The sequence below is a fragment of the Spermophilus citellus genome, assembly GCF_964194105.1.
Source record: "Spermophilus citellus genome assembly, chromosome: 2".
Lineage (NCBI taxonomy): Eukaryota > Metazoa > Chordata > Mammalia > Rodentia > Sciuridae > Spermophilus > Spermophilus citellus.
The window spans coordinates 237,766,160-237,776,867 of NC_138183.1; the positions used below are offsets into that span (position 1 = coordinate 237,766,160).

The 10,708-nt window shown below is 37.6% G+C and overlaps 1 protein-coding gene across 4 annotated transcripts in view; it reads left to right on the forward strand.

The window, feature by feature from the left end:
• The window catches only part of CSTPP1 (centriolar satellite-associated tubulin polyglutamylase complex regulator 1), a gene marked incomplete at its 3' end in the record, with an annotated part of 190,906 nt that overhangs the window by 37,178 nt on the left and 143,020 nt on the right, over positions 1 to 10,708 (forward strand). For all 4 annotated transcript variants that reach the window (XM_081282728.1, XM_081282730.1, XM_081282729.1 and 1 more), the window contains one exon: positions 2,951 to 3,053. In XM_081282728.1, the coding sequence (XP_081138854.1) occupies positions 2,951 to 3,053 (103 nt within the window). The remainder of the gene's footprint in view (positions 1 to 2,950; positions 3,054 to 10,708) is intronic.

The following is a 10,708-nucleotide window of genomic DNA, read 5'->3' on the forward strand; positions in this document are numbered from 1 at the left end:
TTCAGAAATAGTATTTTGGGTTTTTTAAAATTAATTTACAGTAGACTACATTTTGACATATTGTTCACAAATGGAGCACAACTTCTCATTCCTCTGGCTGTACATGGTACAGAGTCACTCCAGTAATGTAATCATACATGTATATAGGGTAGTAATGTCTGTCTCATTCTACTGTCCTTCCCATCATCACAGCCCCACCCCTCCCCTCACTCCCCTCAACACAAACTAAAAAGTTCCTTCATTCTTCCCTATCCTTGCACCCCACTATGGATCAGTATCTGCTTATCAGAGAAAACATTCGGCTTTTGTTTTTTGGGGATTGGCTTATTTCACTTAGCATGGTATTCTCTAGTTCCATCCATTTACCTGCAAATGCCATAATTTCATTCTTTTTAAAGGACAAGCAATATTCCACTGTGTATGTGTACCACATTTTCTTTATCTATTCATCTGTTGAAGAGTATCTAGGTTGAAGGGTATAATAGTTTAGTTATTGTAAATTGAGCTGCTATAAACATTGATGTGGCTGCATCACTGTGTATGCTGATTTGAAGTCTTCTGGGTATAAAATGAAGAGTAGGATAGCTGGATCAAATGGTGGATCCATTCCAAGTTTTCTGGAGTATCTCCATACTGCTTTCCATAGTGTTTTCACCAATTTGCAGTCCCACCAGCATTGTGTGAGTGTACCTTTTCCCCCACATCCTTGCCAACACTTATTGTTTCTTTTTTTCTTTTTTCTTCTTTCTTTTTTTTTTTTTTTTGTGGTGCTGGGGGATTGAACCCAGGGCCTTGTGCATGCAAAGCAAGCACTCTACCAACTGAGCTATATCCCCAGTCCTCTTGTATTCTTGATAATTGCCATTCTGACTGCAGTGAGGTGAAATCTTGGAGTAGTTTTGATTTGCATTTCTCTAATAGCTAGAGACGATGAACATTTTTTCATGTTTGTTGATTGATTGTATTTCTTCTTCTGTGAAGTGTCTGTTCAGTTTCTTAGCCCATGTATTGATTGTTTTGTGGGGGTTAAGTTTTTTGAGTTCTTTATATATCCTGGAGATCATTGCTCTATTTTAGATACATGTGGTAAAGATTTTTTTTCCTCCACAGAAATAGTTTTTTGAAGCATACATTTTTGCAAATTTTAGGTAATCTTTCCATATTTTCCTGAGGAATGAAACTATACTTAAGCAAATATCAACCTTGGCAGCAACTTCTTAGAATTTCTTTTTGGCAGGATATTCATTACTTTTGAATTGGTCTTATTGCTCCAGAATAAAGTATTTTTCTAATTTTTGGGTGACGGATGTGAACATGAATTGGAAGCTCTTTTGTAAAGTATGTCAGGATACAATTGTCATAACTAAAGATAAAATTCAGGGTAAGTAGAAGAAGCATTAGCTGAGCCCTGCTATATAGGAAGCTCCAGCTTTTATTATTTATTAGTAAATCCCAATAACCCTTTCTGATAGGCTTGCTCCCTGCTCCTCCTAGGTAATAATAATAAACTCAAGACTTTATGCATGCTACACAAATGTTCTACCACTAAGGTATAATCCTGGCCCTTCTGATGGACTTTTTAAAAAAAATAATTTGTTTTAGTTGTAGATGAACACAATACCTTTATTTTATTTATTTATTTTTATGTGGCACTGAGGATCGAACCCAGTGCCTCACACATACTAGGCAAGTGCTCTACCACTGAGCTACGACTGCAGCCCCTCTGATGGACTTTTAAGAAAATGTATCAAGTATGTAGTACGCATTAGGCACTGTGGTGTTTTACATACCTTATTTTATTTAATTTTTAAAACCCTATTTGGCAGGTGAGGTAGGATTATTATTCACATTTTACAAGGAGGAAATAGGCTTGGGGATAATTTGTTCAGTGTCACACAGCTAGGAAATGGTAGGGCTGAAAATGGAACTTGGGTCTCCCTGAATTCCAAAGCCCATGTTCTTAAGCAATGATTCTTAAGCTTCAGAGCACATAAGAAACACCAAAGGTATTTATTAAAAATTACTGGGATCCAGTTAGAAGTTTATGATCCCTAAGTCTACAAATCTGCATTTTAATTGGGAATCCTAGTCAGATCAAGAGATTGATTATACTTTGAGAAATAGATTGAAATTGTATTGCTTTTCACACTTGATATAGAAGAAAACAGGTGTAGCTAAAGTAATTATCCCAGATTAAGTTATAAAAGACAGAGCCATGATTCAACCCAGATCTGATAATGACTTAATGAATCCCACTATTAAATATAATGTAACAATAAAAAATAACCCAAGTCTGTCTAGCTGTAATATTCACATTCTGTATTACAAGCCCAGTGTTAACTGACACATTTCTCAGTCACAACAAATGTAGAAAATATTATATGTAATAAATTGAGCTACCCAGATTTCATGCTGTTGTTATTTACCAGTGTCATAACTTACACCACAGTTTTGGAATTTCCATGGTCTTTAGCCTTTTTCGGTAACTTTTTTAAAATTAAAGAACTAAGTTTTCTTTACAGTCAGATCATCCTGGCTTCAGGAATGGAATTCCTAGAATAAGGTTTTGAACATGCAGAAGTGGCAGAGGGAACTTGGTGGAAGAGGAGTAAAGAAAAGAACTTCCAGGTGTATTTCTTAAGCGGTGCTAAAGCACCTCAGCACTGAAAGAAGCGTCTTCCTCACTGAAAGAAGAATGAAAGGTTGATGCTGATACTAACCATGAGCCAGATGACAGTAGCTTGTGTTCTTCACGTTTGTTCATCCCCTATTTGGTCCATTGAGATCATAGCTCAGTTAGGGCCAGTTAGGACTGCCTATTCCAGTCCACTTCCTAGGGTAGAGCTCACCTTGATTGACTTGTAAGGCCTCCTACTGGAATTGGAAGAACGTTACTGATCTTTAAAAAATCTCTCTCATTTTCTCTTTCTCTCTTGCTTTTTGTTTGCAGCCCAGCGACATGTCCTCACGTACATGGAGGATGCAGTGTGCCAACTGCTAGAGAACAGGGAGGATATTAGCCAGTATGGCATTGCCAGGTTCTTCACTGAATAGTAAGTACATGAGTGCTTTGTTAAAAGGGCGAACCCAAAAGAGGTACTTGGAAGCAGGCAGGATACATGAAGAATAGAGCAGAACAATGATGATTATGTAGTGGCAGCGAATGTTTAGTTCTCGAAGGTTGATTGAAGTCTGCCTGACATGTTTGGGAGCATGCCTTTCATGCAGCTAGTTTTGTCCAGTGATATGTCTTGAGGATGGTTATGACTATAGTAGTTAACAACTGCTTGTTTGATCTATTAAACCTGTTTCTTCAGGTTCCTCTTATAGTTTTTAACTTTCTCCTTTATTCATAATATTCACTCTGATTTCCTTTAGTTGGTGATCCTTTAGTCTCTCTTTTTCATGGCTTACTTTTGTCATGAAATTGTTTAAAATGGTGTTCCTGGGCAGTTTTCTTTCTGTAGGATGTCATACAAATCACTTAATGATTTATGAGCATTTCTAGAGGGATACATCTTTCATAGATTATATTGTTTGAAGAGTCATGCTTCAGGGTGAAATATGCCTGGAGCTGGGTGCAGTGTTACACACCTTAATACCAAAGACTCAGAAGGCTGAGACAGGAGGATCGCAAGTTTGGGGCCAGCCTCAGCAACTTAGTGAGACCCTCTTTCAAAATAAAATAAAAATGGCTGGGAATGTAGCTCAATGGTAGAACATTCCTGGGTTCAGTCTCTCATACTGCAAATAAATAAATAAATAGTACTGCAAATAAATAAATAAATAAAAATTATGACTGAGCTATGGAAAAGTCAAAATGGTTACTATGTTTAGAATATCACAGAACTGTTTTTAGGCTGAATGAGATAATCACTTTTTAAAAACACCTTAATCTTAGACAGGCATGTTGGCGTACACCTATAATTCCAGCTACTTGGGAGGTAGAGACAAGAGATCTGAAGTTCAAGGCCAGCCTGGGCAACTTAGTGAGACCCTGTTTCTATTAAAATAAAAATTTTCAACAAGACTTGAACTGTAGCCCAGTGGTAGAACACTTTCCTAGCACATGCAAGTCCCTGGGTTTAATCCCCAACACCAAACAAACAAACTAATGAACAAAAAATTCTCTTAATCTTCATGAAAAGATGTGCTAAGAAATACAAAGTGTTAGCTGGGCTTGGTGGCTCACACCTGTAATGCCAGTGGCTCAGGAAGCTGAGGCAGGAGAATTACAAGTTCAATGCCAGACTCAGCAACCTAGAGAGGCTCTGTCTCAAAAAAAAATTTAAAAAAGGGGCCGGGATGTGGCTCAGTAGTTAAGTGCCCTTGGGTTCAGTCCCTGGTACCAAAAAAAGGAAATACAAACCATTATTTTTATGGCCAATATGCCATCATATATTTATATAATCTCTTGGATTCTCTTTCCTTTTTTTCCTGGCTTTTTGGGAACATTCTAAGACAGGAAGAATAACCTCTATAGGCTTCCTGTTAAGGTGAATTATGAACTGAAGTCTATCTTCCTTTACCATAGATTCCCCGCCCCCCATCTATCCTCCAGGTTCTCATTGGGGATTAGACAGCTATTCTTTTTAAAATTAAAAGTTCTTAAATTTATTTAAAATTAAAGTCTATACTTGGGTTTCTGTTAGAAGAACACTTGTAGGGCTGGGGATGTGGCTCAAGCGGTAGCGCGCTTGCCTGGCATGCGTGCGGCCCGGGTTCGATCCTCAGCACCACATACCAACAAAGATGTTGTGTCCGCCGAGAACTAAAATAAATAAATAAATAAATTCTCTCTCTCTCTCTCTCTCTCTCTCTCCCCCTTTCCTCTCTCTTAAAAAAAAAAAAAAAGAGAGAAAAAAAAAGAAGAACACTTGTACTCTCCCTAGGTCTTTTTATTTTAGTTGTCAATGGATCTTTATTTTACTTATTTATATGCAGTGCTGAGAATTGAACCCAGTGCCTCACACATTAGGCAAGCACTCTACCACTGAGCCACAACCCCAGCCCTTCTTTTGCTTTTTGTTTTTTGGTATTGTGGGTTGAACCCAGTGACACTCTATCACTGAGCTTGCCTCCAGACCTTTTTAATTTTTTGATGTTGAGACAAGGTCTTGCTAAGTTGCCCAGAGTTGCCTCAAACTTGGTAATCTTCCTGCCTCAGCCTCCAGAATAATGAACTGGAGCTCTAATGGATTTGAATTTTAAGTTCTTGGGAAAACAAACTTTCTGGGCAGAGGGCTAGCTGCTTCTCCCAGCCTTCTAAAGGAGGATGAAGTACAGAAAGGAATCTTGTTCTCATGGTGTGGACTGAAGCAAGTGAGGTGGGCAGGGAATAAAGGCTAAGATTGAATAGCCTTGCTTGCTTTTACAGAACTGACAAGCCAGGGGTCAAGTTTCTAGGCCATTTAATCTGTACCAGCACTCAGAAGGCTCCTTGCCAAGTGAAATATGACTCTTCTGGGGGTAAGGCTTCTTCCTGGCCTTTTCTTCATTTAACCACCCTACCCCACTTCCTTTAGAGGTCTTTTCTCTTGTGGTTCCTTAACGGCTGGCATCATTTCTTCTTCATCTCTGTTTGCCTATTACTTGGTGTGGTGCATAACATGTAATAAATGTTAGGTAAATATTTCTTGCTCTAACTGTATCTATATTTTAAGCTATAACATGTTATCTATTCTTTTTCTTGATCTTATTATAATGAGGACTATTTTTCTTGTTTGTTTGTTTTTTCCCCTCTCTGTTGTTAATTTTAGGGAGTAGAACACTGTATTCTGCTCTTTAGGAAGCTGTGACTAGCACTGCAAGTGAACCCCACTGGTCTATGTAACTGATACTGAACTCTAGAGAACTAGTAGTGAGATTTATAGCTGTTTTAGAATGCTGTTAACTATAGATAGATTTCATCTGCAATTATACTACTGAAACATTTTTAAAGATTTTTTACACTACTGAGAGAAATCTAGTTGCCAAGTAAGTTGCTTCTGGTTCCCAGGAAACTAAAAATTACATAATGTATGTGAGTGGAATATACCTGACACTTCTATAACTCTAAGACATCAGATTGGCCTGAGGTTAAGTTATTTTGAGAAGTGAAAGGCATGCCAGCATCAAAGCTACAAAGACATTTTTTCCCCCTGTACCGGGGATTGAACCCAGCAGTGCTTAATCACTAAACCACATCCCCAGCCCTTTTTCTATTTTATTTTGAGACAGGGTCTCACTAAGTTGCTTAGTGCCTTGCTAAGTTGCTGAGGCTGCCTCAGCCTCCCAAGCCACTGGGATTGTAGACATGTGCCACTGTGCCTGACCAAAGACATTTTTTTTTTAATACTAAAAAGTTCTAGCTATATGACAGAATGGGAAGTAGAAGAAATAGCATTTGGTAAGCAAGGGATCCTGATTGTTAGAAGCTCCTGATTTTACTTTTGACTATAAAGATTTAGCTAGTGAAAATCCTTCTGTTTCAGGCCCCCAGTTTGTATTGATTCATAGGAGAAAGTTGAGCTCCTTATTCCTATAAATTCTCTCTCTGCGCCCTTAGGCACATTTCTGAAAACTGGCTTCAGTTGCCTCATCTATGAAAGAGGTTTAATAAAGCTTTACATGCTTATATTAATAATATAATAATTACATGTTATAATGGGCAGTTTTTATTAAATTCATGCTATGTCTCATCCACTACAATTCTTTGAGGTATTGGTACAATTATTATTTCTATTTCATTGATAAGGAAACTGAGACTCCTCGATGCAATGCTTTAAAGAACTTCTTCAAGTTCACAAGCTAGTAAGTGTCAGAGTTAGGAGTTTGCCTGCAAATTCCACTGTTGTCCACTGCCTTCACATCATTTTAGTGCCTAATGTTGCTGGAGGCCTACCCTGATAAATTTGAGATCTCTGCTAGCTATAATTTCTGCAATTCTTGAATTTTCCCTATGAATGATACTCTGTAAACTTATATCCTTTTCCAGTGACTTCAATTCATTACCATTTAAATATTTAGTATTGGCCTTTTGGGGGATACAGTTGGACCTATCTCTAAATAGCAGGAAGCTTGATTTAAAAAAAAAAATATGTTAACTGTACACTTCTTGCAGTTTTAAGTTCATGCCTTTTCATACATTTAATGATGGGTGATTTAACCTTTAAACAATGGCAGAGTTACTCCTTGAAATTGTTTTTGGGGGGTTTTTATGTTGATTTTCTTTTTTAAAAAAAGTTTTTTTGCAGTTGTATTTTGAAAGAATGCCTTTATTTTATTTGTTTATTTTTACGTAGTGCTGAGGATCGAACCCAGTGCCTCATGCCAGCTATGCAAGTGCTCTGCCACTAAGCTGCAGCCCCAGCCTTGTTGATTTTCTTCTTTAAAGTGCTTGCCCTCTCACCTTTACTGTTATCCCTTGGTTGTTTGTGTTTTCAAACAAGTTCATGATTATTCCAGCAAATATGGATGAAATGTAAAACACAAGGGGCTGAGCAGCACTATGTGTATGTCTGCAAGACAGTTAGGTCTGCAGGTCAGATTCCTCTGGACACTCTTGAGAGAAGGGTACTAAATTCCAGAGCATTTTCTTTTATGTTATATGTAACCTCTACTTCTGAGTTCTGTCCTTCAACCAGGGGAAGGTAAAAGAAATTAATATTTAAAGGTGCTACTCTAAGAATAGACCAAGTCAGTGCTGGGTCAGGCCCTCTGAAGGAGTGCATCCAAGAAAATGAGGCTGGAGTGGCTGTGACTTAGAGACCACAGCAGAGTACGACCAGGTTCTTGTGGTTCTTGTGGCTTTTTAAGACATTGGAAAATAATGATGGGAGAAAAACAGGCTGAAATCTGAGAATTCCTATCAGAATTGGGAACCATTCTTCACAGGCTAAATTGATAGTTATAACCCTGTGGCATCAGGGAGCTTGACCTCCACATACTAATATAGAAAAGAGTGATTACTCTGTGGTCTTGGTCAGTGGGCCCAGGAGGGCTCTTTCTTATGATCAAGTTATCTTGTTTTTGTTTTTGTTTTTTTAAATGATGGATTTTAGTTTCTTGGTGAAAGTTTGATGATGACTGTTGCAAGGAAAAGAAGTACACAGATTACCTTCATTGATGGAGGTTTATTTTAAGGATGAAAACACAGACAGCTGGGTATGGTAGCTCATGCCTGTAATCCCAGCAACTCCAGAGGCTGAGGTAGGGGGGTTGCAAGTTTGAAACCAGCTTTCACAACTTAGTGAAGCCCTAAGCAACTTAGTGAGACCCTGTATCAAAATAAAGAATAAAAAGTAGCAGTCAGAGAAATGCAAATCAAAACCACCCTAAGATACCATCTCACTCCAGTTAGATTGGCAGCCACTATGAAGTCAAACAACAAGTGCTGGCGAGGATGTGGAGAAAAGGGTACACTTGTACATTGCTGGTGGGACTGCAAATTGGTGCGGCCAATTTGGAAAGCAGTTTGGAGATTCCTGGGAAAGCTGGGAATGGAACCACCATTTGACCCTGCTATTGCCCTTCTCGGACTATTCCCTGAAGACCTTAAAAGAGCATGCTACAGGGATACTGCCACATCGATGTTCATAGCAGCACAATTCACAATAGCTAGACTGTGGAACCAACCCAGATGCCCTTCAATAGATGAATGGATAAAAAAAATGTGGCATCTATACACAATGTAGTACTATGCAACAATAAAAAATGACAAAATCATAGAATTTTCAGGGAAATGGATGGCACTAGAGCAGATTATGCTTAGTGAAGCTAGCCAATCCCTAAAAAACAAATACCAAATGTCTTCTTTGATATAATGAGAGCAACTATGAACAGAGCAGGGAGGAAGAGTAGGAAGAAAAGAGTAACATTAAACAGAGACATGAGATGGGAGGGAAAGGGAGAGAAAAGGGAAATTGCATGGAAATGAAGGGAGACCCTCATTGCTATACAAAATTACATATAAGAGGTTGTGAGGGGAATGGGAAAATAAACAAGGAGAGAAATGAATTACAGTAGATGGGGTAGAGAGAGAAGATGGGAGGGGAGGGAAGGGGGGATAGTAGGGGATAGGAAAGGTAGCAGAATACAACAATTACTAATAGGGCATTATGTAAAATTGTGGATGTGTAACGGACGTGATTCTGCAATCTGCATTTGGGGTAAAATTGGGGGTTCATAACCCACTTCAATCTAATGTATGAAATATGATATGTCAAGAGCTTTGTAATGTTGTGAACAACCAATAAAAAAAATTAAAAAAAAAAAGAATAAAAAGTACTGGGTATGTGGCTTAGTGGTAAAGTGACCCTAGGTTAAAGCCTCAGTACCAAACCAAATCAAACAAACAAACAAAAAGATAGAATTCATTCAGTAATTAGATTTCGAGCACCTACTATGTGCCTATTTGTACTAGGTAATGGAAGAATCAGGGAACAAGACAAATACGCTATATGCCCTCATGGACCTAGTGTTTTAATGAAAGGTAGTTAATAAACAAGCAATGATGAGAATAGTTGTCATAATAAATACTCTGTGTAAGGCACTGTTCTAAGAATATAATGTAGATTGTCTCATTTAATGTTCACAAAACTATGAGATAGATTATTAGTGGTATCCACATTTTACACATTTAGAAATTCAGGCACATAGAAGTAATATTCTTAAGATTACAAGATGACAACTGTAACATAAAATACAATAAGAAAATGACCAGGGCAATGTGATTCATAGAATGGCCAGAATAGATGACATTTGGATGCTCATCCCATCAGAAAGTCAGTGACTTAGCTCAGAGGACCACTCTCTTTCTCTTTGTCTACCTCAATTACCTAGGCTGACTGTATCTAAAAGAGATAATTTGATGGACTTTATTTGTTGCTGTTCAAAATGGAGAACCATTAATGATCAGTGTTCCTAAAAAAGCTACTTTATAGATAGATTACTGATCTCCCTCATGCCTTGCTATCTACCATGTGGAATAAATATGGAGATGGAAAACTTTATTTAAATAAATTGTTTTTAGAAAAGGAACATTGATTTCATTCTGACATAGTAATTATCAGATTTTTTTTCTTTTTAAATTTTTTAGTTGTTGATGCACACAATATCTTTATTTCATTTTTATGTGGTGCTGAAGATTGAACCCAGTGCTAGGTGAGCACTCCATCCCTAAGCCACAACCCCAGCCCAATTATCAGAATTTAATTGGAAAGTTGAATTCTTTTTTTGTATATACTCTTGCAGTAAAAAGCTTCAGCATGAAATTTCCTCTTTATTGCTTTAATAAGAATAAATCTATGAAATATGAACTTCATTAATTCACTCTGGAGAAAAGAGATTACATTATTCCTAAATCACTTAAATTTTAACTCTAGTGAAAACATGATTATAAAATATGGATTGTTTCTTCTTTTTTGAAAACAAGTCTTCTAAGCCCTATGAGAGATGATCCACTTCTTCCCTACATAATCTAGAACAATCGGGGTGTAAACTTTCAGTTCTAAAGTTGGCAGATTTTTTTTAGGATCATCCACCATCTAACATTTAAGTAATATTTTGAGTTCTTCTGGTGTCTATGGTAATGAAGGAGCAGAGAATTGGGGCAGCAAGAAACAGAGCAAACCAGGACTTCACCAGTTTCCAGGATTGCCATTTTGACTGAGGAATGGACTTGAGACTTCTCTGGGCCATTTCTGCTCCATGTTTTCCCTATTTATTG